We start from the raw sequence: 26,602 nt of genomic DNA on the forward strand, positions 1-26,602 counted from the left end.
AGGATCATAGAGTCCAAACACAACCTAACTCTAGCACTAAACCATGTCCTAAATGGTCTGAGACTTTAATCAGGGCAATAAGTTTTTTACGCCTTTAATCTTGGCCCCAGCGAGGCAGCACTTGCCTTAGAAGTGGGTCAGGTTTGCATATTGAGCCTTCTGTTCCTTCAATCACAAGCTGCCTTTTTTGGCTTGCTGGAGCTGTTTTTGATGGAGGCAGGGTGGCTCAGTCACCTCTTACCACCTGCCTCAATGTTGTAGTTTGGTTCTGCTTGCAAGGCCTCATACATAATTTGGTAGGTCCAGTCCGCTCCGTTCCTATTCAGGAACAGACCCTCCTCCTTCAAAGGCTGGGCAGCAATGTGCTGCCATTGCCCCCTATTTCTCAAGTCACTGCATTCCACATTCAGGGCCTCATGCCTGTTGAAAAGAGGTACCTTCTAGGAAGGTGGTGAGTCACCACAGCTGGGACTCATTCTCATAATGCCTAGCTTAGTAGGCCAGTGCCTTATCCTTTACGCCACTGGGGCTCCAAAGTAAGCAAAGAATGATTATTCAAAGCCTGTCAAAGTACAGAACACAAGAGTTAAAAAAGAAGAGCAGGAATACCAGAAGTTAGAACTCCAAGTGATTTGGAGAAAACACCTAAGCATAGGATGGGCAGGGATATCCTTCCTCATTTTGAAAGTATTAAGGAAAAACAACAGTACAGGGTGTTTCCAAAAGATGCACCCAATTTCAAATTGAAGTGATTTTGAATTAGGGCCATCTTTTTGAAACACCCTGCAGTTTGGACCAGCACTTCGAAGGTGACAGTTTGGAGTCTGCTTAAGTATTTATGAGACTTTGAATATATTGTCTGTCTCTGAGATGCTAAATTTTCTTTCTATTACTAAACTACTCCAGATAAACAATGACTGAGTTTGGTGAACATGTGGACAGAGTCTTTTTGCAGACAAATTCCTCATCTCCCAGCTGATAAAGTGATGCCATCAGTAAGGGAAGTGCACTGCACTCCTCTGGAAGAGGAAGATGTTGGTATTCTTCCAGTGTACTTAATGTTGGCAGTAACCTACAGAAAGTAATGGTCACCTCTACATTTTCAGGAGAATGCTTAGATCTAAGTAGTGCCTTCGTGTTGCCCCTAAAAAGTTTGCTGTTTCCAAATGCAAGAGGGAATATCAGTCTACATAGCTTCATTTTTTCCCCTAACTACCAGTAGCTCATTCTCTCTCAAATTCTACCTAGCCACCTGTTAACATGGATCATTATTTTAATACTGATGGAATCAAACCTAACTCCCATGGGGCTACTCCAAAACCCTCTCTAAAGTGGAGACATAGTTTCCTCGTAAATAGTTAATTAACTTGCCAATATTTTCATCATGTCCACTTCACTATCGGTGAAAACTTTGGCTTGCTTGTTCAACTTTAATTCTATAAGAGCTGTGTATTACATTTCAGCCTCATATAAGCAACATACAGGAGCAGAACTTGTTTTAGCTAATTAATGCTTCTGTAACCAAAGTCATTGAAAAATAACCATCAAATATTTATGTAATTGGTACACAAAGAGGTCCCCAAAGAAATATTGTCTTGTTCCAAGTGCTGTACTAAGAGAGAGTAAAATACAAAGTCCAAAGAAGTAGAGCACAAAAGACTCCAGTTTGCTTCCAGTACTACATTACTCTGTATGCATTCACATTGGCTTGAGAAGGCATTCATTAACATGGATAAAGGTCTTGGACACGTATTAAATTTCCCTATCCTTTTAAAATTAATGTTAGCTACTATTAAACTTTCTTTCGCACTTTAGATGAGTGAATATTTTGAGACAACTACAACATTCACACTGAGTACCTGCAAGATGTGTCACATGTTCTAAGGCCATGAGTTGCTTTTCTTGGAATTATCTGCAAATCACATTGATGGATTTTGGAAGAAGACATCATTTTTTTCAGGCTCTTAATTACTACTACATTAAGCAATATCCATAACCTTTTAACTAAAAGTTGAACTATTTTATAACAAAAAAAAAAATGTCAAGGAAAAAAGTTCAATCCAAATAAATTAAACTCTTGCACATCAGAATTCCACTTTTTCACAATGAAAATTATTAACATTAAAATAAGCTACATATGATGTAAACGTGATGTTAGGGAATATATCAGACCCAAGAAAACAACTCATATAGCAAGAACACTGATGGCAGTGCTCAAAAAAAGCATCCTCAGCTAGAGGTGTGGAAAGGAAGAGACAAAGAAAGAAAAAGCCCCTCTGTATTGGATGATTTACCATGATATTATTTTGGCTACTCTTGTCTTCTGCAGCTGGCAGAAGATAAAAGACAAAGCCTTCTGGCAAATGGGGAGCACCTTAGTGTGACAAAAACAGTGGAATTTAATCTCATAGATAAAAATCTATCTGCAGCATGATAAGCTTTTTGTTGTTTCAGTTTGGCAGTGAAGGGGTTGGTTGGTTGTTTTAGGGATGGATGTTGTTTGGGCTTGGGGGTTCTGGGGGGAAGTTTATATGTTTGGTTTGGTTTTTAGGATTTGGGGGTGGGGGGGCAGGGGTGTTTTTAACAAAAGTTCAAAAGCATGCCTTGGAAATCAAGCAGAAAAATCTAGTCACAGCCACCATCATCAGTACTGCTGTTATCAAGAGTTCTCCATAAGCTGATACATTAAGGGCCTTAAGGACTTCTTTGCCTTAAAGTGTCATGTAGACAACAGAGTTTAACAAGACATCCTTAAAACTATGCTAGCTCTAAAAGTTATTATACCTGAGCTTCTTGAAGGGTAATTTAAGCGTGGTTTTAAAATTATCGTCATCTTTCCCTTGAAAGATATTTTCATCTCCTAAATGCTACTTAGCAAAGTACATTTCATTTCCAACATGCTCAAAAGTGATCTCACTTTGTCAGAAACCCAAGGTGCATCTCCAGTGTCTTCTTATTCTATTCCTATTATGCTTCGCCATACATAATACTAACTGAATACAATGCATGTTGCAGTTGCAGTCATTAAAGCAGCAGTACAACTGAAATTTAAGTGAACTACTGGTGTTCCACATTAGGTAAAACACAGCAATCAGTTTTCCCAGAAAAAAAGAAAGGAAGGAGGGAAGGAGGGAGAAAATCAACCCCAAGAACAGCCTGCAATGTCAATGGTACTTATTGCTCTTCCTGGGAATCAAGGTGAAATATTTGAGGGCACTCTTAAAGTGGCCCTATCTCAGGCAATTCTTTGTGTACCTCATGTAAAATTTGACTTGTGCAACTAGTGTTAAATAGAGTTTATTTAGAGACGACTGTCATGGCTTTGGCAGCTAGATCACAATGGTAAATGTGACCTGCTGGCATTCCTTCACAGTTACAGAGACATGCCAAAAAATCTGGGTTCTGGTATGGACATCTTTGGAAAAAAAGAGGTTTACTGTATTTTTATTAATAACAGTGTTACTTTTAAGCAGAGGAAGCAAATCCTGCTAATGTTTAACATTTTGCAGATTACCATAAATGTTTACAGGATCTGTATTATTGGGGTCTATATTAGTCACTAGGTAATATTGTAAAATACAAAGTAATTAATTTCACATACACATGCAAGAGTTAACATCCAGCTTATTTTATCTAACTTTGCAGACTGGTCAAACAGGCCAATCACAGATGCAAATGTTATTTTTACTCACAGCAAACAGTAGCTGTGTTGTTATGTTGCTATCATCAGATGTGAATAGGGAGTTTCCTCTTCTGCTCTATTCTTTCTGCCAAATATCCTTTCACATAACCCTAAATTATACTAATGCAGTTGTTTTCATGGGCACAAGCTACGCTGAACCACCCAAATATTTTGATTTGAAGATAACCAGTCAAAGAGCTCCTTAAACCTGATCTGCCACTTGTGATCTCTGATGCAGAGAACATCAAGATTGAAAAGTGACTTGTTATAACACATGAACAAATGCTATAGCTCGGGTCTGACTTTTGCAGGGAGCATAGCGAGAAGGTTGTCAAACCTCATTTATGACCAACCACCATTATAAGTACTCAATGTCACTTCACAGAGGAAAAAGTTGTAACATTCGGCTTTATGCCCATTGCCTTCATTGTGCACTTTGCCTTGGACATGTAAAATAACACTTTAGTTTAAAAATGGGAAAACAGAAAAACCCAAGAAGTTTATATTAAGAAAAAACAAACTTTCTCTGGAGGACAGCAATAACAAATGTTAGAAAGTTATAAGGAAGTTGAAAACTAGTAAAAAAATCCTTAATTCACAAATAATAACTGGGTAGATATGCAGACAGACCGTACTCTTTCACTATTTTTCACATATCCAAAAAAGAATAATACTGCCCTCTCCACATACAAATTATACATCTGCATTTATTTTCTTGTCTCTGGGGTTTTTTGTTTTTGTTTTTTTACACAGTTAATTAACTACACAAATGAGAAATGTGTTTGCCCTTAGCTATTCAGCATATAACAAACATGTTAACATCATATGTTAACAAACATTTTATCATGGAAATTCTCATTTTTTCAAAAAGATAGTTGTAGAAATAAAGATTTTTAAATTGTCATAATGTTAATCTGTGTTCTCTGAGATGAACACCCCAACATCAAAATAGTTTTAGTCTATAAAAATTCAATGCAGAAAATGCTGTGCTTAGTTCATTCAAGTTAATTAAGCTTAAAGTCTTGTACTTCAACTAAGGTTAACCAAGATCCTAGATTAAGCAACTTTCCAGCCACAAGAAGACAGACACCCTTAGAAGTCATTAAATGCTGAATCAGCTGTATTATTCAGTAAATATATCCTTCATGACTCCCACAATATCAGTAAAAAGAGGGCAATGGCTTGATCCCTTTTGTTTGGTTGGTTGGTTTTGGTTGTTTTAGGGTTTTTGGTTTTGTTGTTGTTGTATTTGTTCAATGAGTTTAATAAGAATCAGAACTACATAGGCCTTATCAAAGATATTTTTTTTCAGCTGTATAGCTACCATAGGCCACCTAGAAAGGACAGTGCAGGGATGTCCATTGAAGACCACAGACATAGCAGATACCCTTTTACTCTCTTCTGTTGCTACTGCTTCAAGTGAAAACTGATGCTGTTTTAGGAAAGAGATTGTGTTCAGGAACAGTGTGACCAGCAGGTCGAGGGAGGTTTTCCTCCCACTCCACTCTGCCCTGGTGAGGCCACATCTGGAGTACTGTGTCCAGTTCTGGGCTCCCCAGTTTAAGAAGGACAAGGAATTATGGGAGGGAGTCCAGCGGAGAGCTACAAAGATGATTAGGGCTCTGGAACATCTTTCTTATGAGGAAAGGCTGAGAGAGCTGGGTCTGTTCAGCCTGTAGAATAGAAGGCTGAGAGGGGATCTTATTTATGCTTATAAATACCTCAAAGGTAGGTCTCAAGTGGATGGGACCAGACTCTCTTCAGTGGTGCCTAGTGACAGGATGAGGGGCAACAGGCACAGACTGAAGCATAGGAGGTTTCATCTAAAACATGAGGAGAAACATGGCACCCTCTACTTTGAGGGTGCCGGAGCCCTGGAACAGGCTGCCCAGAGAGGTTGTGGAGTCTCCTTCTCTGGAGACATTCAAAACCTATCTGGATGCATTCCTGTGTGATCTGCTCTAGGTGTACCTGCTTTAGCAGGTGGGTTGGACAAGATGATCTCCAGAGGTCACTTCAAACCCCAACCATCTTGTGATTCTGTGATATCTTATTGATCTTAAATGAATGTTTTTCTTTGTAAGACTGTATACTGTCTGCTCTAACCTGAGGGTCCAAAAGTGGAACCCCTCAAACAGGAGCTGTAGCACTGTGTTTTACACCAAAAAATACAGCATGCTGTGATTAAGGCTGTTCTGAATTTAATGAACCTATAGGCACGTATTTTTCCCAGGACTAAAATCAGAAGTTGTTCTCATATCAGCTCAACATACAATTTTAATCAAAATATAATACCAGCTGTACCCTTCACATGTGACTTCTCAGCATGTTCTATGAAATTCTCAGCAATATAACAGACAACAGCTTCAGCATGTTTTAAGAGGAGCTAACAGGAGGAAAAAAAAAAAAAAAAAGCAGTGAAACAAGAAAAATAAGTAAAAGACACATGTCTTGGCCAACGAAGAAAAAAGATAATACATAGTCTCTTCCATTTTCTCAGGAGATTCTGGAGGGAAAAACACTTTCCCTTTTTGATTAGACAACTTGGGGGAGGAAGGGAGGTGGGGCAAGAGTGACATACACATCTAAAGTAGTGATGGGATTTCATTTTTTGTAATTTTCAAAACCAATTAATTTTTCCCGTAAAAGAACTCATCATCGAATAATTTCCTCAGAACTTTCCGGTTCATTTACAAAAAGCTTTTTCCTCTTCAGAAGAAAAACATGACAATTTTTTTTTCTTCTTCATCAAGTCTCTGTAACATCATTTATTACTTTGTATATTATTTAAGAGCACATGTCATCACTTGGAAGGGGTCTGAACCAGAATTTGAATCCAGCTGGACTTCAGCTAAATAACGAGTCAAATAATCAAATCCAAGTCTCTTGCTAGACTTTTCAGGTTCTGATGAAATTCAGAACTGGAAGAAGCCTCCAAATAAATCTGTTCTCATGGGTTTCATGTAATTTGCTTATAAAAATTATAGCAGGAAGATAGTCATGTGTTAGAAGTATTGAACCTTAACCCCAACATTTAGCATAAAAGAATCAGGATCTGAGGTCACTTTTTTCTGTTCAGTACAAGGATGGCTCAGCCAGGCTGAGCAGTGAAATACAACCCATAGCCACCTGCAACTCAGCAAACTGAGCAAGGAAAATTTTAAGAGTCAAAAGACATTTCTATTTCTTTCTATTCCTGCCAGTGATTTAATGTGTATACACTATGCCAAGTCAGCTAGACTCAAATTTTCAGACACAATCTGCAATTTGGTCCACATTTTGGAAGTGTTGACTGGTTGCACTGAAAGCAATGTGAGCTGCAACTTCTCAGCACCTCTGAAAAGAAGCCCTAAGTTTCTCAAATTTGGTGTCAAAAACAATAGAGCACCTAAAACTAGAACACAGGAGGGATTTCCCTTCAATGGATATAAATATCTCTGGTTTTTAAAGAGGTCCAGAGGGATAGCACAGTGCTCCATTCATCAACATGAGATCTGGAAGACCCGTGCTCAATTGACCAACTGGCTGCAGTTAAGTAACATAACCACAGCTCCCAGCTGATATGACCATAGCGCTATCCAACATCACACACATGTGGTGAGAATAAATACATTAAAAGCTGGGAGGTTCTCCTGTTGCAGCATAGGAGCTGTTCATTTTGTGGGTTGAATGGAGAAACAACAGAAAACTCATATATGGTTGTGAAGAAAGCCAAGAGTCACATTGAAAATCACCAGGTTATTCTGAGAAAATACAAATGTCTTAACAGTACTTTATATTGCAGCAAATTACTTAAGAGAGCCTTTCTTCATTTTATCAATATTAAAGTGTAAACACTTTTTTTTTAAGAAAAGTGGTTCCACTGCATGCCATAAGAATGTTTAGATAAAGAAATAAGTTTTCTACTGAAGTAAGATGAAAATTGGTACTCAATTGTGCATTAAACAGCAGTAACAACCACGTATTTCCAAGGCAGTAAGAAGCAAGCAACACAGAAACCCTCCCATCATCATCTTCTTGGCTTTACACCACATTTTAGGCAGATATAAAATAGCTTGTACAACATATTTCTGCAGATCTCTAACTGGAGGTTGCTGTGACAGCAGCATTTGGCCCAGGGATGTTACTGTTCAGCAATAACAAGCTGTCTTCATGATCAGCTTCTCAAACTGGCCATGAGACATCCCTTCAGGACATCCTACACTTGCTGTGGCTGCAGAAGCAATGGTGGGGAGCCAGTGAGGCTGTGTTAGAAGGAAGGCAGCACATATTCTTATTTTTAAGAGATGGCATGTGTGTGACCTGCCTCTCAGTTAACATTCATGCAGGGCAGGAATGAAGGCAGACTGGGTCAAGCTCTAATGCATGGCCACAGCTGGGCTCCTAGCCTCCACACCAGCACAGAGAGTGGGCAGTCGTGCTCTGGGCACTCGGTCACTGCTGAGCTGCTCTGACAGCACAGTCCAGCCATGGTAACATCTTGCACGTAACCACCTCTGACATTGAAGAGGTCATGAGCTGTCTGGGCAACTGGTGCTGTGCGTGAGGAGCAAGTCCTCCCCTCTTACCTCAGGGTCTTTCTCTATCTCCAGCCCTGCTTCCACCAAGTTGCGTTCGTACTCCTCCCGCTGCAACTGCTTCTCCTCCTCCAGGGCATCCAGTGGGCTGAGCTGGATCACCTCCACTCCCAGCGGCCCCAGCTGCTCAGGAAGGACACGCTGGCCACCATCCTGCCGTTGTGGCTCAGCATGGCCCTTCCCGGTCCCGCCGTTCAAAACCCGGGCCAAGGACGCAGATCCACGTGTCGGCTCTGGTGAGCCCACACCGGGCGGGTGCCGAGGGAGACGTTTTCGATAGTGGTAGGCTAACACATAGTCAACCTTTCTCTTGCTGTCCCTGAAATGCATGCCGCTTGGGGATGCCTTGTCCACAGCCCCTTCTTGTGTCCCATCCAGGTAATTGTTGATAATCTGAGAGAGAAACACATGAGTTTCACAGACAAGAAAGCCAAAAAGCCCAAGAAGAATGCAAGCCTGGGTTGCAAGCACATAAAGCTGCAGAGAGCCAAAATTGGAGGTCAGCCAGGGGCAGGTATGACCTAAAACATGCACTCTGCGGACCAGATTAAGTCACAGTGACCTCCTCTGACCACATACAAAAAAAATGATAGTGGCTGAAGACAGCAGCCTTATCCAAATGCATGAGATACCTACATGATGGATAGGTACAGAGGCACACACCAACTCTGTCTGTCTGTCCTACACATGCACAGACCATACAGGAGAAGACACATTTTGAAATGGGATGAAGAAGTGAGAGTAAGGATCATGTTACAGATTGGGATATGAGAAAGGATCTGCTGTGGAGCAAAACTGGGCAGGGGAGGGAAGAAAAGATCTGTGTGTGGGAAGAAAGGGCAGAAACTGATCTGAGCTAGAATAAGATATCCTCAATGCAGTGCAAGGGAAAGAAGAGTAGGGCTGGACAGAAATGCTTTGGAAAACACCAGGGATTTGTGAGGATATGCCCCATGGATGGCTGACAGTGCTAGCTGATCTATATTTTAACCTATTATGAAAAGACTATGTGACTGACCAGTAACACTGCAAAAGGAAACCAATTACTAAAGTCATTCAAATCACCTATATTGTGCTCCGTTACTCCCTTGGACCATCCCTGCCTCCTCACCTCCACTCTCCAAACCCTTCTGGAGTGAAACTGTTCCAGTACTAACCCCTGCCATCATGCCCCAGCCTGGACAGCAATTTTGTGTCACCTGTGTTGAACTCTGATACCAAATCTAAGGCATTCACTTTCACTTCTCGTTCACTAAGACAGCCCATGTGTTTTCCAAAACTCTTGCCAATCACCATTTCCAGCTCAATGCTGTAGCTTAAAACTCTTCACAGAGCTCTCTATGGTGTCATTCATTAGTGACACCAGCTTTTCAGTGCCAGGGGAAGAAGATAAGAGCAAACAAAGAGGATCAACCTGATCCAAAGAAATCAGCCCATAACCTAATTTCAGACATTTATGGTTCCCAGAGGTGGATATACAAGCAAAATCTTGACAGGTACCACTTACAGATTTGTTTTTCTCCTTATCTCCCCTTCCATTACATGCTCTGGTAGTCCTGAATGCAAAATTAACCAAGCATGCTATATAGCAATTTTCTCATTTGTTAACACAACATAGATTTTTGAAGGTTTTATATAAATGTGTATACTATTATATAACCCAACATCTCCCAAATTCTTTCTTTGATTGCTTTGCGTCACTTAGTTTCCCACAAAGCAGTTTTCAGTCACTATAGCACTAAATAAATCTTGGGTTTTATATACATACTACATCCTTCATACTTGCACAAAATTATCACCAAATAATCTGTTCTGCACATTACGCTTATCACACACTTTATGTGTAAAGTGTGTATGTAGTCCCTTTAGGCATATCTATACTCACACTCAACACTACATTCTGGCAGAATATAAAACTGCTTGGGAGATAACATTTTATTGTAATTCCCCATTTCCTAGCTAGATACATTTTCATGTAGTACTCACAGGCGGTCCATGCAAACCTCCTGGATCCATCTCTGCCACAACGAAGAAAAACCTGTTGCAGATTTCTAACCTCCCTTCCAGAGAGTTTGATGCTATACTGTGTGGAAGTAACGACGTCACCACCACCAGGTCACTGGCACAACACAATGCGTTATCTGACTCTAGAGAAGACAAGCTCTAAGCATTGTCTCCACTGTTACTGGCCAGTATAGGCAGAAATGAGAAGCACAAAGTGTGGGAGATGGAGCAAGGAGGTTGAAGAAAATGAAAAGCCACTAAGATGTTTTCCTGTTTATTACTGTGCGTAGCCAGTTGCCACATCCCAGCCACCTGAGAGAGCACCATGGCAACATTTGATGTTGCTGGAGTTACAAAAGAATAATAGGATGAGAAAATACAACAATGCCTCTCTCTTCCTCCCTTTCTGTTGACTCTTTTCCTCACTCTTGGCGCAAAGTGCTATCCCTATTATTATGGGTGTCTATTGCACAGAAATCAAATCAAAATTCCCACAGATTTCAGTAAAGACATTTTCTGGCCCTAAATTTGCACTGCCTTCCTCACCATGTGACATTCTGGCACAAGAATACTTTATTAGGGAGGAACACAAATAAGTTTCAATTTCCAAAATGTCACTGAAGGACTTATCAAGATATTTCCTCCCCTCTCACAATCATTGTAAAAGTCAGAATCAGAGATTTAAATTACTATCTTCAGTCTCACATTCATTGCTTCTTGACATTTCCAAGACAAGTAGCCAGCACACCAAGCAATGAGAATATGAGAAGGTAGGATCGACATTTCATGATGATTTTATTCTAGTCCTCTAATAGCCAATATATCACCACAAACATATCCCAAGAGGTGTCTCCTGTAACAACAACTCTGCTCTGAAGACCACAGCCACACTACTCTCCCACCTTCTAATCTAGCCCACAGTAACACCTGGGCATGTGCTGGCCCAGGGTTTGCACAAAGATAGCCAATTTATTCATCAACCTGCAGACATTTTCCTGCAGTAGGGATAATAGCAAGCTCTCTATTCCTGCTCTGAAGGATTTTGGCTAAAGTAAATAAGAAAAGCTTGGTGAGACTACTACAATAGCAATTAGTTCTTTCTGTACACCAAGAGAAATTACTGAATTACCTAAGGCTATAATATCAGTTTACTTGCATAGTCACTTTTCCCAGTACAGCATGAATTCGCTTAACACGCAGGAGGAATGCACCACACTCACTTGCTTCAAGCCTCTTCCTCATCTCAAAGGCATTAGAGGTAAGTCAATGAACATAAAATCCTACTTACAGAACTGCTGAAGGACTCCATACAGCTCGGTGGTTCAAAAGCTCCATTGATCCTGCTGCTGTGCAAAGAAGCCCGGTTTTGAGGAACTGTGAGGTATTTGCTGTTGTATGCTGAAAAAGAGTCCCTTGCTGATTTTGATGTCTTCTGTCTGTTCAGAGTTGGGTATGAGGAGGCTAGAGGAAAGTCTAAGAATTAAGAGATGAGTATTGTTGCATAGAGCAGGTTTTGTGCAGGTATTTTTCTAAAGGAATGGGAAATACTGCAGTTAATAAACACTATTCAACTTCAGATGCTTTACTTCAGTAAATGGAGAGGGGTGCCTGCAACTGTAGAGAAACAACAGGTACTTACCTGTGTGAACTGTTAGAGAGAGGAAAAAAAAAGTTATACAACACTGCACTTAGTTTGGTACTGCCCTGGTTTGTCAACAGCAATTGTATTCCTACACGTCAGTCATGAGGTGAGGTGCTAGAAAGTCTGTGCTTTGTAGCTACCTAAGCACCTCCAGGACATGAACAAGCTGTGTCTTCAGTGACTGCACCTTCTTTGAGTGGAGTATTCATGCCAGACAGAAGCCACCACAATCAGAGTCACGTTTGCTTATGCCGTACAACTAGGCCTGAAAATGGGCTCTATTTCAGTTCCAGTGTGATGTGAACAAATCCAGTGGCATCAGGTACAAAGTTTTGGTTAACAGTCATTCTACACTAAGAACTTTTAACTATTGGACATGTGATGTTGTGAAATTCTCATAAAGAACATGTAAGTTTATACCTACATGTTTTGGCCTGAGGGACTAAAGCCTTGAACCCTTTAGTTTTAGATGTGTTCTCCAGCTCTTGTGACAAGTTACATGGTTACAATGCAGCATAATGGAGGGTCTAGAGAGGGCGAGGAGGTATATACCACGCCCTGTTCACCACCACCACTGGTATGCTATATCTCTGCAGTAGAGCAGGGTACAGTAATGATAGAATACGAGAAGAATGCCTGGTCACAAGTAGGAAACGCAGAAAGTCAATCCCATACAGGCAGTAGCACAGTGAAAAAAAAAAAAAAAATTATAAAAAGTAGTGGGTACAGAAACTCTTTTGGCATACCGAAGTTTCATACTCTTCTGCCCTCTAGTGGTGCTGTAACTGAAATGGGGTTGATTGATCTTTACCCATAGTTTCTTTGAGAAGCTTATTGGGGTGAAAAACTGTGGCTTGGTCCTTCAGGCATTAGTGTTTTCTAGCAGAGGGAAGGCACAGGTGTAGCAGACACATCTGCCCACGTAGTTAGCCCTGCTACCACTAAAGAGACAAAGCACTGTGCCTTTTCAGTCAGGACTTTTGTCTTCCCCAAGAAGAAGAAATAATTGGAACATTCACCAGCTCCCATATATCCAGGGAGACATGACATCCCTAGCATCTCTTCTCGCCTTCTTACCTGGCAGTGCTAGTAATGCTGCAGTTCTTTTCTCCTAGCTTCACCTTCTGTCTAACAAAACAAGAAGCTTCAACAGCAGAGTGTAGTTACTTTCCAGTCTGGGAGAAACTGCCATATGAGATTTGCTGCAATGCATTATGAGAAAATGATCTCACCCTGCTCTGTCACAAGAAAGCACTGGAGAATAAGAGTAGTTTCTTCCATACCTTCCTCATGGTGACAGAGATAGGGTATGAGGGAAAGCAGAAACAGCTGTGTCTCTTGCTCAGTGTTCATGTGACTGAAAAGTGGTTCCCCTGCATTGCTGAAACAGCCAAGTGGTGGCAGAAATACATTGCATTGCATCTCAAAAACAGAGCATTGAAGGAGGAAGCTGTATGCAGGAAATCTATAGAGTTGCGCGGGGATCATCATCTTCAAATAATTCAGGGAAAAGCTAAAAGGATCCATTCTAATAGATGGTGATAGCAAAACTTTCACTCTTTTTCTTTCGGGGCGGGAGGGGGTGATGGCATGTGTTGCTAAAATCTGGAAGTCATATTTCCCCCTTATTTAATTAAATTCCTTATTTTTTCTTTCAAGAGTCTAAGGCAGACATTGTGTACTACTGCTAATCTTCTATGCTCTCAACAGAGTCTAAATCTACTTGCTCACAATCACATGCTAAGAGAAGAGACAGTGAAATGCTAAAGAAGGAAAAGCTTGGGGGGGATCTGACTCCTAAATGTTATGATTATTCTTGTGTTTCCTATCAATAATAAATTAGGGTGCTGCAGTACTTGAACAGTAAAAGTAGATTGAGTCACCCATCTTCCTCTTCCGATCTCTCAAGGAGACTCGTACTTCCTTTACTTTAATGAAGCACATAATGACACCACAAGGGAAACTCTAAGGAAAATAATTAATAAGTGAAGGTTTCATTCCCAAAGGCTACACACAATGTTTCTCCAGTATTTTCAGACTAAGCCTAGGATATCTCACAAGACCGTTACACAGTCAATTAAAGACCTTTTTTTTTTTTTTTTCCCTGAGTCCTTTTAACTAGGCCTAAAAAAAAAAAAAGAAAAAAATTATTTCCATAATGCTTCCCAACCTTTCAGAAACTCTGTCATGAACCCGAGGTTAACGCTGGTAAATTGGTGAGGCAGTCAGGGACTTCCAGTCAGGATAAGTTTTTTGATGGAAATGCAACTTCCATATCTGAATTTGGAAGACTCCTTTTTTCCCAAAAACTTTTAATCTTCCCAAATCAAACTGACTGAACCAAAGTGTTTTGTTTTAAATGTGTTCCACATTTGACAGTGCTTGTCTGTGGCACCATGGCATCTCAGGGGCTTCTGCTTCAGATGTTGCCTGACCTCATTCTACCCTGTAAACCTTTATGAAATCTGGCCTTACATGTTCTTGTTCTGTAAATATTCTAGAGGAATTTGTATTGATAGAAACAAGCTGTGTGTATGTATGTGCATATATATACACATTTTTATATGTGCACACATGCATAGCTTTGGTACATATATATATATATCTCCCCAGGGAAAAGCGGTGGAGTTAATCTCGAATTCAATCTGGAAAACAAATGTTCAAGAACTACAATCATTTTAGAAAATAGCATGGGAACCATCCTTTCAGTCAAACTTCGTTATGTTGTGAATGGTTTCCAGGGACAAGGTGTCTCCAGGACAGAGATCAGTGACCACCTCTAGTTCTGAAGCCAGTTCACAGCTAGTAATCCTCTGCTTGGTTGCTCAATCTCTCTGCACTCCTTTGCTTCAGCTTTTTGTAATTTTTAGGGTTGGCTGCATGTGCACCAATTGACCTCACCATTTGAGTTTCTAGCTCCTTATCTAAAGTGCAATGGTGAAGAAGCCACACATACTGCCAAAAGTGGAAGTACTGAGAGTGTGTATTGAAGGACCACACTGCTTGTGAAATACGTGGTAAAAGAATCTACCTAATTAAGAGCTCTGTATTAAACCCTGAATAACAGCCAATTATCTGATCGGAGTGGTCCAAATAATCAAATTATCACAGGCACAACTACACACAGCATACATTGTAAACGATTTGGCCACCCAGGGCACAGACACTGGCCTGATTTCATTTATCTTCCTCTCTTTCCAGTTAAGTATCAGAAATGGGCTGCATTTCTGAAAGACGCCACAGTCAGAGTATACCTGTACTCACACAGACTGCTTTGCAAATCTGTTCAAAACATCTGCAGTTTAGGATCATGGTTTGGCAAACTTGTTATTTCTTCCATGCTCCAAGGAGGTATGAAAAAGAACTACTTGAATTTACTGTTTCTGTGTATCTTGACTTACATATATCTTCTTTAAAGGTGATATATATAAATAAAAATATGTACCTGGGTTTTATGTGTGTTCTTTAGGTCCCCGCTAAGCTAATGACTTCTCAGTTCTGAACATGCACATCTAGAGTTGCTGATTTCAATACAGTAAATCATGCCAGTATAAGTATGCAATATTTTCATCACACTGCAATTTTCTTTTTTAAGCTGCCACCACTTGTCTCTTCAAAATATTGTTTGTTATTTACTATTTCAATCAAAGAGTTTCAGACACAAGGGAATGCACATTAATTAAATAAACCTTGGTCAAGCTTAAAGGAAATGGGCCACCAGAGGAAATGTCTAGGAATAATTTTTTACATAGGAAATCCATTCTTTATTCAACATTACTTGAAGAAAAGGGTCCAGTAGGTTTCATTAAAGATAATTTAGATTCGTGCAGTGCATTCTCAAACTCCTTATTTGAATAAAAGAAGGATAGAGTTTGACCATTAAATTTCAGGTATCTGATATTCCTTCAGGATGGCTTAAGAGTGACTTAGATGTTTAGTCCCCTACTAAACTGCTTCTACTAACGTCAGTCCCATAACTAAACTCAGCATTAGACCGTTATCTCTATAGAGAGTATTTATTCTCTGGTCATATTCTGGAGGCTAGGAAGGAAAGGGGAAAGAGTGTTATGTATGGCCCAACATAAAGGAAGATAACTGAGATACTGACTCATACCCAGGATATTCTCCTTAGTGTGTGTCCTGGAGGCTCAGGATGTAGCATTTCAAGCTGATAGCTGGAATGGGATCCAGACAGGCAGATACACCCAGGCAGTCTATGGCATTAGCCAAGACTTCTCATGCATGGTTTTCCCCTTCCCATCTGCAGTTTGGAAGGTACTGTACAAGCACTCAAACTGCCAGTTGCAGATTTGCATCTTGTCTCTCGTTGGAACTCAACTCTGGGGGAACAAGTAGGAAGTGGCAAATCTGAAAAATGATGTCTTCTGCTTCTGGCTTCACTTCTTCCTCCCTTGGGTTGCATCCCCAGTTTAATTCCTTGAGAGGCCTGCTAGCTCGTGGCATATGGCTGGGACAATGTGATGAAAATGGGAAGTAGTCAGGGAATTGTGTAGGGCTGTGCTGCCTACCTTAAGCCTTAGCAGGACTGTTCCATCTCTGATCTTGTCTTAGCCTTTGTTACTTCCTCCAAGCCGCACCTATATTTCCATTTTCCAGAAGCTTCCTCTAATTTTCTCCTCTCTGTTTCAGACTTCATGCCCTCTAATCTGAAGTTTGTTTTCATTTGTACTATGCTGCATTAGGGACAATTCAAAAGGCCTTATCTGTCTTCAATTCCTGATTCTTAAAAGGTACTAATGGTAGTCTTGAAGACACAGTGGAGGAAATCACATTCTGCTATAGCTGTTGAGTTTGGTAGAGCTGTGGACAAGAAGTAATTCTGGCACAAGGTGAGCTTCTTCCCATATCGCTATGCACAACAGTGATTCAGGAAACTGTTAGTATGCAATAAACAGAGTGACTTGTCCATAACCCTCTAGCCCTTTGTGTGAATGCGTATTCACTGATTCTTTAAAGTAAGCATTACTGGCACAAAGGATAACAACAGTCCTCATACAGTCATTTTAGGGAAAAGGACGCCTAGGGCCATCTGCTCCACAGGGAAAGGTGAACCTGGAGCAGAGCATGGTAGAGCAGAGCAGTGGGTGACCCTGCTGACAGGGAGCCCAGATACAGAGCAGCAAGTCCAGGTCAGGATCAGGGCTGGAGACAGTGATCAGGGTCAGACACAGCTCACTGATCACCCAGCAAGGCAGCAGTGATGAGGCAGGTCTGAGGTCAAGCAGGGAAGCAGAGCCACTGGGTCAGGGCCAGACCGGTGAAGGTCTGACACCGGGTGCAGGTGCAGCTGCTGTGATGTAGCACATGTGGGGGTGAGCAGTAAAGCCTCAGCTTAAAAGCATTTCCCAAGGGAAAGGAGGGCAAGCCCTCACTTCCGGCTTTCTTCATAATAGCTCTGGTTGGTGAAGGAGCTGGCCTTGGACTCAGCCAGCTAAATTCTTTAACATGGCCAACTAAACACATAGAAGGGCGTTGCACTCTGGGCCCTGACAGCCTACCCGTGAACTGCTGCCAGAAACAACAGCATTGCAACACCCAAAACAGACAGGGGCAAGCAAGGGGTGAGCATGGCTCTTTGTTGGCTTTGACTGGCCTGAATAGCTATGGTAACAGACACTAATGTAAAAACCTGTGGTTGTGCCCCTTATAAACAGGAGCCCTCACCTTCAGCCTTGGGAGAAGGAAGAAGGCACCTGAGTTAATGGAGATGCTCACCCCTGGCACACACTATGACCCAGAGAGCCTGTACCTGATTTTTCTGACATAAAGTATATATCAGCACTAACCCCAACAGTGAAGGATCGGGGTAGCGAAAGGGCACTGGAGTAACTCAACAAAGATCAACAGTGGATATTAAATTTAATGGTTCGTTGCATAATGTGATCTGCTACACAAATAATTTTAGGAAGGTGACTGGATGGGAGAGCACAGAAGTAGCAGGATTAGGTGAGCTTCATAACAGTTTGGAGCTCACAGCAGAGCTATGACCCCAGAAACCATGAGATAATGTGCAAATAACCACAGAGCTTTTGACCGTACCAGTAAAGTAATAGTGACACATCAGCACTGAATGCTATTCTAAACTTGTACGCTGGGAACTCAAACAAAAGGTTTTATGTACTGAGCAGATTTGTTCCTTGCATATGGGAACTGAAAGCTCACTGCTGCACATTGTCTTCTGAAAAAGGATATTGCTTGCTCCCCCCAGTTGCATTGCAAAAAGGCAAATGCAGATGGAAACAGCAGAAGTCCAGCACAAGACATTTGCCTAGTGATTGTCTTTTCCACATGAATCACAATGCTGACCCATAGCTGCACTCCTGAGGCTTCAGAAGAAATGAACTTTGTGTGTTTTGTCTCCGAGCTTTCCATATGTAACCTGGGCCACAGAGTTTTTTTTGTTATTTAGGGTTTTTTTGAAAATGTCCTGAAAGCATACACAGAAGTCCTTTTAAAGCATTTCTCTGTCCCTTGCCCCCTTTCCCCCTTTTCAACTTCATAGGCAGCAATTAACAATGAAACAAAGAATGAACTTACCAGGCGGGTGTGTTTCCATGTTGCCTGGAGGTTTAGCTGGAAGTTGCGTCAGTGCTAATAGGATGCAGCTACGCTGATTGTGAGCACAGTGTGCTTCTGCATTGGCTTAAGTAGTGAACGGCGCTAGCGGCTATTTCCATCCTGGCTTGATCCTGCCTTAAGCAAACCACATACTGAAGCTAATTAGCGAGACCTTCTGTTTTGGTGACTATCATCACAGAGGAAGGAGAGGGGGGAAAAGGCAAAACTCTCATGACCTGAGAGGCAAACGGCAGTTCTCTGCTGGAACTTCAGCATCTTGTCTTCGTGCTCCATAATGCCTCAACAAGAAATGTAACAACAAGCATATTTTGTCCTAACTTCCCAGAAGGCAGTGGAGAGGGAGTGGAGAACAGGAAGAAAAAAAAGCTAATGCAAAATCAGGGCTATACAACAGAGCCAGCTCTGTCCAAAAACAATTACACAAGGATTAGACTATCTTGGAGGTGGTTTCTGTGGGGAAGAGTGTCTTTATATCTGCAAAGCTTACAGTGCTTCCAGGCAGGAGGTAAGTGCAGAAACCTTTTTATAAGGCTCTATCTCAACTACTCAAGTTACCTTACTGCCTGGATGCTTCACTGTCATTTCTGCATGAAATATTCAGGGGATTATCTTGTAATCAATTCTCTAATCAGAACAGGTGAAGAATCCGGCTTAGCCTTCCACCTTAGAATTTAAGCAACGTGTTGGGAAGAAAAGTTGTTGGTGACTAATGCCATCTGAGAAAGGACTTTTATTTGGTCATGATAATTAGAAGGAAGTGTAATTATTTGGAGTTCAAACTTTTTTCTTCTTTTAGCATATTTATGACACTACGACAATTTCTCTTGTCTGAGAAGGGGAAATGGATTTATTCAATGACTGAATAAAGTGCAGTGTTTCTACTAGCTTGTGAATTCGGATCACGCACTGTGTCATGACTGGCAATCATAGCTGTCTGTATCACAGAGAGATGTACTGATGCACTGTGGCTAAGCTGTCAAAGATACCAGGTTTATACAGGGAGCAGCATGGCTGTTGTATCCCAAAATTTGGGCTGAGTGTAAAACTTTTCCAGCAAGGCTGAGAAATATATGTACTGGTTTAAACTCTGGACAAATTTTCACTGAGTAGTTTCCCTTTGAATGAAACAGCTATAGGCAGACAAAAGAGAATAAGATTAGATTGTGTTCATCTGTTTATTTTGACTCAACGGGAGTGCCATGTGAGGAATTTTATGTGTAACCTACTCTAATGTTATATGCCTGATTTTACATAAAAGGGAGAGGGGTCAGAAGCCCTGGCTCCATCTTTAACAGCTTCATACAAGTCAGTCAGAATTTCTGCACTAACTTTTCCTCCTGGCAAAAGGGGAAAACAAATGATAAGGTTTTTCTTTGTGCATACGGGCAAGACAAGTATATTAAATTTTACGGAATACTTTTTTAACAATTACTTCAGTATTTACACAGAATAATGTCTTCAGATAGGAAAGGTTAAGTCACCCCACTATTCTTAGTCCCTCCTTTGGAATTTCATTTCCAAATTTGTAAGTTATGTATCAATAGGTATCAAATACTTGTCCTTCTTGCCCTGCTATGATCTTAATCTCAGAACTACATTTAAAAACTGCCTTCAGTTACAAAACAGGGAACAACCTGGGTGCCACAGCTCCTGGACTGACTAATCTAAAAACTATTAGATAATGGAAATTTAAAAACAAACAAACAAACAAACAAACAAACGCAACAACAGGGGTTGATGTGCATAAGGTCTCTAGCAGCGGGGATGCTGCTTCAAGCAGGCTTTTGTTCGCACACTAGCTCATGCATACAAGTTTTGAGGTGTGGTGTGCATGGAAATATTTTTGATTGCATAACCACTCCATCCATTAGAATAAAAGAATTGTTCTTTGCTTGATTGCTTTGCTTCAGTGTCCGTCTCAATGAAGTTTATGCTTACTTGACACAGGGCAACAGTGCAATCACATAGAGCTCCTGGTAACTTTTTGCTAATAAAGTGGGATCAGAGAATACTTCAAGGGAAGCAACTGTTGAACCACTTTTTTCCTTGATGTTTTATAACCAATTAATGGCTTCCTGGATAGGTAGCAAATCTACTGCTTTGTATACAGTTATCTCTGGGAAAGGGGAATGAAAACTTGCTGAAAATTATGCTCTATCTGCTTTACATACTGCACAAATTAAATACTGAAACAGAAAGGCATACCCACCAATAGTATAGGAATATAGAGCCAGGTCCTGCTGGGATCCCTTTGCACACAAAAGCTCTGCCTGCACAGGTTCAAATTACTGGCTCCTATAAGCCATAAGGATGGGTCCATTACAGGTAATACAGTTAACTCAGGTAATAAATAATATACACAGGAGGCAATATGAGGAGGAAGCAATATCCATCTGGTTAAAATGGAGCTGGGTCTGTAGTCTATTTTTAAGGACGCTTTCCAGCAGAGAAAATCATATCTGGGCATCACTGTGTTTCCTGAGGTACCTGGGTATGGTGTTAGTTGATAATGCAGAGATGCGACAAATAATGCTAATTTACCAGATTGTGCTTCACCTGCTGCGGAAAAGTGGTGCTTGGAAGTCTGTAAAAGTTAGCAGAGATATTAGATTCTTTTAATACTTAAGAAGTTATATAAGACTCCTCCCCAAATCCATTTAATGTTCCTGTAAATCTATCCTGTAGCATGCTCAACAATCCAGACGGTCTTCTGAAGTGGTGGGATACGTTCTGTATCATTGATGGAAAAGCAAAGACTAGGGTAGCTCAAAACCATAAAACTCAGAAGTATGTACAAGTATGTGCAAGTTGGAAAACTATGTTTCTCAAAGCCTGGATTCTGCCGGTGGATGTCAATGGAGGAGTCTGATGCACGGCACTGTTTGATGTGCTGGCACACTACTGCTGTTTGTGTGCACAGCTCTCTACTAAGCAGGTACTTGATAATAGGCCTGACTTATTTCCTAGCAGAAGTGAAGAACAAATGCTTCCAAAAACAGCAGAGGTGTACGAAGTAAAACTGGACTGTGTGAAAGGCAGTTGAGACCTGCATGGAGGAAGTCTGAGCCCATTTCCTTACTGGCACCACCAGAGGCTTAGATGAAAGACAGCTCTTTCAGGGCAGGCTGCCTGAAAAAGTTTGTCATGCCAGCAGGTCAAGGCCAAAAAATATATGTATCTTCTCAGTCTGTTAAGGGAGATGTTATCATATTCTCTTCCTCTTGTTCTTTCCTACTTCTCTGTTTTTATAACAGGATTTTCAAGGAAGAAGCTCCTTTTGGCCTTGAGCACAACAGGGCCTTTTCTTTGCTTGAAGTATATAGGTATTAGCCAGGCCTGTGTAATAACATATAGACCATACAGAAGTCCACATAACTCTATTCTGTAAGAAAACCTAATAAGTTCTCATGGGATGTATTGTGCACCCACTTATTCCATACACTGGCATAGATGCCCCAAAGTAAAATTGCAACCAAGAAACATGAAGAAAACACATGTAGTATGAGACATATTCTTGAACAAGTGTGAAGTCTTAATACATTTATGCTTATCCAATTACTCTGAGCTATGTCTGCTAAGAGTTTGATCCTATAACCAAGCCATTTTCTAATAAATAATCCAGAGTTCCTTAGGAAAAACACTAATTTCTTTAGTCTGAAAGCCACTATTTTTATTTTAGTCTATTTCTCTCTTGAGACACTTTGATCCACAAGATTTTTCCTGTTAATTGAGGTAGAAGTGATGAAAGCAGGAATGTTTTCCCCCGTTTTTCAGATCTGCCTATTCAGGTTGTTGCTGATGGAAAATACTAGCTGTGAGTGTCTGCTTTTCAGAAGTTCAGAAAACTATGGCTCCAACTCTGCCCTGTGGATGCTTCTGTGTGTCCTCCTTATGCTGATAAACTGGTGCCTGATTCATTATCTACTTACAAGATTTGTCTGCAGCCATGAAGCCTTAGGCTTCAGCTTTCGTGAGCTAAGAAAGGTCAGTCTAGGTGAGGGCACAGATGGGAGTAAAGGGGCAGTACAGCAGTGGTCACGGGAAGAGGAGAGCATTGTATTTTACCACCTACCCACTCCTTCTCTCTGGTCTCCTCTGATGTTGTAGGCTACTGCTCCAGGAGTTGCTTATTTGCAGTTTCAGATGAGCTGCTGTGCGGCTGATTACCTGGGTGACACAAATCCACTTGTTAGGAACCTTAATATCCAAAGGCAGCTACAAAGAGGAGCTAGTGTGAGGATGGAGGAAAACTGGTGACAGAGATCTACTGCAGTAACTGGGGCTGATGCCAATTAAAACTTTTCTCTCTCTAGAGTTATTGTGGTCCCATAGCAGAAGAAACAGAGGTGCATAGAAGAGGTGCACTTCTACTAGCACTGCCTAGTAAAAGAGAAAAAAGGGCCTACAATTCGATGTGTTGAATCCACAGCTGAATGGCAAAAGAGAAGAAGCAAGGATCTGTCTGGTTCCTCTCAAAAAGGAATAAAACTTGCTTTTTTAGTTGAAAGCGCAGAGGGAGTTTTTGTTTGCTGCCAAAGGGAACCATTCATGTAGATGGGGAGGTGTTTTGACTCATTTAATCATGTGACATTGGCATCTATGTGGGGAGCATTAGTTCTTCATCTCAAAACTTTCCTCCCTATGACCCAGGGACAAGGGTGACAATGTCCTCTGAAATTACTTTCATTTCTACGTATGCCAATCTAAAAACTGCACAAGAATAACCTGTTTTCCTGACCTTTTCTGCTAGCTCCTCAGGAATACTCTTACCTTTCAGGACTTCTACATGTGCTTTTCACTAGTTCAAGAACACTTTTGCTAGAGCTGAGAAACCATGATATTTTTTCACAACCTATTCCTAAGTATTTCTGATTTCATCATAAACATATGGAAAATTTAGGGTTGCTTTCTTAATTTATTTTTAATATATCTGAATTATAAATATTATTTTTTAAAGTTAACTCAACAAGTTAAAGTATTTCTTATCTTTCAAAAATTAAAATGGAATGAACAGTTTTCCCTCATAATTTTTGAGAAATTAGTACTTCGCAGTGAAACTGTTTGACTGGCACTAGATTCCACCATGACCAACTTCCCTCTGGAAAACGGTTTTTCTTCTGTGGCCTGACCAGACCAAATGGAATTTAACTCCTGCTAAATTTATCCCTGGCAGCAATAACCAAATTAAACCTGCCACTGACAATTCTGAATTTGAAAGAACTCTAACTTTTGGAGCTAATGCAATAGATGAAGTTCTGGTACCTGGAAATAAGGGAGATGATTGGTGAACTTTCTTTTCAGGTTGGTCTGTGTAAGTGCTGAAGTAAACAGGTAAGAGCTATCCCTCAGCCCATTTACAAGTACTGAGGACTTACAAATTGTCCTCAGCACACAATTTCTTTGCATTCAGTTTCAGGAGGAACATATATGTATGCATTGCAGAAGAGATTTGGTTCCCTGAGCCTGACTGGAGGAGAAAAAAGGGCAGAGTGTGTCACTAAGGTCTGAAGTGGAGAACAGAAGTGTAATGTCTCTGAAGACAATGGTAAATGCTTTGGTATATGTTCTTTAAGTAGAAGCATCTGCTTCTGTTACTGTTGCGGGTTTGCATTTTTAATAATGTCGATTACTTTCCATGGTGAAGATGAAGGAGAACATACAATTTGCAACATCTTATCTTCAAACAAACTGAATAATCAGAAGGTGCTCTGTTGTGCTAGTAAGTTTTATTGTTTGCTATGTTGATACAATTAGTTAGTCAGGATTCTACTGGATAAAACAGTCTACAGAGAGAAAATGAGGCTTGTACTGTAAAGTTCCTTCCTCATAACACTTGAGATTACACAACTGAGCTTCTTGGAAATATTTAGTCTGTACACTTCCGAGAATAGCATTCACACTGAGAGGCAGACGGGATGTAATGCTGCACCACTGTCCCATTGGCACACCGGAGGGGGATGGTGACTGTGGTTGTCAGAGTGGCTGTACAGCAGCTGCATAGGTCTTCCCATTTCCCTGTCTCAACGGAGTATCTGGTATTGCTTCTGCACTTGCCCTGAATGGAAAAAAGGGATACCAAGTTTGAACAGATCTAGTGCAATCAGAATTCAGGTTCTTCCCTTCAAAACATCCATAGACAACTTCACCTAGATTTCAGTGCTCTGCTGTAGAACACAAACTTGGAAATGGATATCTTATTCTAGAGTATGGGGTGCTGGTCAAAGAGTAATGTCTTATGAGCATAAGCACAGCAAAGGAGAAGTGAAGAAACCGGTCACACGAAAAAAGCCTACAATTTAAAATATCGTAGGTGATGTCCTGGGCTTCTAAGCACATATGGTTATTATCTCAGCTGTATTAGAACACATGCAGAACATGACAGCTAGTGCTCAGGCTAATAGAGGACTCATAAAGCTTATAGAGCACAGAAGTCAAATCATAGCACTTAAGATTAAATATCTTTTAAAGTATCATGCATCTAAATACCTATATACACTCTCATAAATCAACTTCAGAGCCTGAAGAGGGATATGTGTGCTTAACTGTAGACTGAGATCTGAAAATCAGCTTCACTAATACCAAGATTTTTTTTTTTAAATGAAGAAAGTCTTAAAAAGCCATTTTAGAGTCACTAATTTTGATGGACGCAAAGAAAAGTGGTATGAACAAACTCTTTGTGTCTAAAATATGTGCCTTTTTTCATGCTGTCTTGAATAGGGAAAATTCAGCATCACAAAATTGCTTTAGGAATAAGTGCCGATGAGGCTTACACTGTTTGAGTGATTCAATGAGAAGGACAGAAACGATGCTCCACTTACTGAAGTAAAGCTGTAGAAGAGGCAAATTTTTCCCTTGTGGAAGAGACAAAGCGGGGTAAGGGCAGGTTTTGGAGTGGGAGGGAATGTTTTTGTTACTTACCTCACAATGAGAAATAGGCACTTCCCTTTCAGCCACACATCCATTGATATTCCTGTACTGCAGTCTGGTACTTACTGGTCGACATTCCACTTCCACACCTATCAAGTGAAAAAACAAAACAAAACAGTATTTGACAGTGCTGACAGTTGTTTTTCTTTTTAACTCCCTTCTCCTTACTACTGAAATTTGTGTTAGTGAGATATTACTGGAAAGATCCCTAGCAAGTGACTATATCACATTACAGCCCTAAAATTCCACTGGAGAGCAGGATTTCCCTCATGTTTCTTTTCAATTGACTGCTTTGATTTAAAGACACTTTGCCACCTAACATCTGCCTTCTACCTGTTGGCTTCTGTGTTGGATAACTCTTCTTTTAAAGATGGTTCAGTGGTACATTGGGCAAGTAAGTGCACAGGAAAAAGATGACACACATGGAAATATAACCTAATTAGAGAAACAGAGCACCCTGACCTGGCTATTCTTGGGGCTGTCACAGGAGAGAGAGATCCCATTGTCTTGGGATGATGCACTTCAAGATGAGTCAGTGGGAGCAGCTTCCCAATCACCTTACAGACTGAGGTGGGTCACTGCCTTCAGGACTGTGTAGGACTCCTTATGAGCTGCTAGGAAAGAATGTTTTGGGATTCTACAAGACCTAATTATGGGATTTTTACAGGAAGAGCCAAAGGTGGGGCAACAGAGGGATTAAGGTGGTTTGGTGAGGAACAAGCATGGGAAAATAGATGGATAAAGGGGCCTGCTTTCACGTTAAACAGCTTCTGGTCCACACTTTTGTCTGACCTTGACCTACGTTTGATCATTGCAGTCTGTCCCATCTTCTTATTAAAATCCATTTCTAACTACTTCTCCCGGGTGATGGACTCTCTGTTCTGTGTGGATACGTGTATATGGAGGTGTAAGTGCCAGCAACTGGCATTGGACCACAGGTCACAGGGCCCATGAGTCTGGGTTAGCAGGGATGCAGGACCAGCAGTTACTGGTCAGAGTGCCCAAGACCACTAAGGACCTTCACCCTGATCAGCCAGAGGGGAGATCAGGATGAGAATGTGGGTGCTGTTTGTGTTTGCCAGAGTACTGAGTGTTTCTGTGTTTATGTAAAGAATGTGTGTGTGCATGTTATATACATGTGTTTGCCTGTGTGCTTATTGGGAGACATGC

General features: G+C 40.9%; 2 protein-coding genes across 2 annotated transcripts in view; both read right to left on the reverse strand.

The window, feature by feature from the left end:
• Positions 1-18,483, reverse strand: part of ANO2 (anoctamin 2) — a 185,121-nt gene extending 166,638 nt beyond the window's left edge. Inside the window, exons 1-3 of the mRNA XM_065640876.1 lie at positions 18,464-18,483; positions 11,552-11,736; positions 8,251-8,652 (exon numbers count right to left, since the gene is read on the reverse strand). Coding sequence (XP_065496948.1) covers positions 8,251-8,652; positions 11,552-11,736; positions 18,464-18,482 — 606 coding nt within the window. The 5' untranslated portion in view covers position 18,483. The remainder of the gene's footprint in view (positions 1-8,250; positions 8,653-11,551; positions 11,737-18,463) is intronic.
• Positions 18,484-24,217: 5,734 nt separating this feature from the next.
• The window catches only part of VWF (von Willebrand factor), a 145,114-nt gene continuing 142,729 nt past the window's right edge, over positions 24,218-26,602 (reverse strand). The window contains exons 51-52 of the mRNA XM_065656516.1: positions 25,424-25,521; positions 24,218-24,560 (exon numbers count right to left, since the gene is read on the reverse strand). Coding sequence (XP_065512588.1) covers positions 24,372-24,560; positions 25,424-25,521 — 287 coding nt within the window. The 3' untranslated portion in view covers positions 24,218-24,371. The remainder of the gene's footprint in view (positions 24,561-25,423; positions 25,522-26,602) is intronic.

The sequence above is a fragment of the Caloenas nicobarica genome, chromosome 1 (assembly GCF_036013445.1).
Source record: "Caloenas nicobarica isolate bCalNic1 chromosome 1, bCalNic1.hap1, whole genome shotgun sequence".
Taxonomy (NCBI): domain Eukaryota; kingdom Metazoa; phylum Chordata; class Aves; order Columbiformes; family Columbidae; genus Caloenas; species Caloenas nicobarica.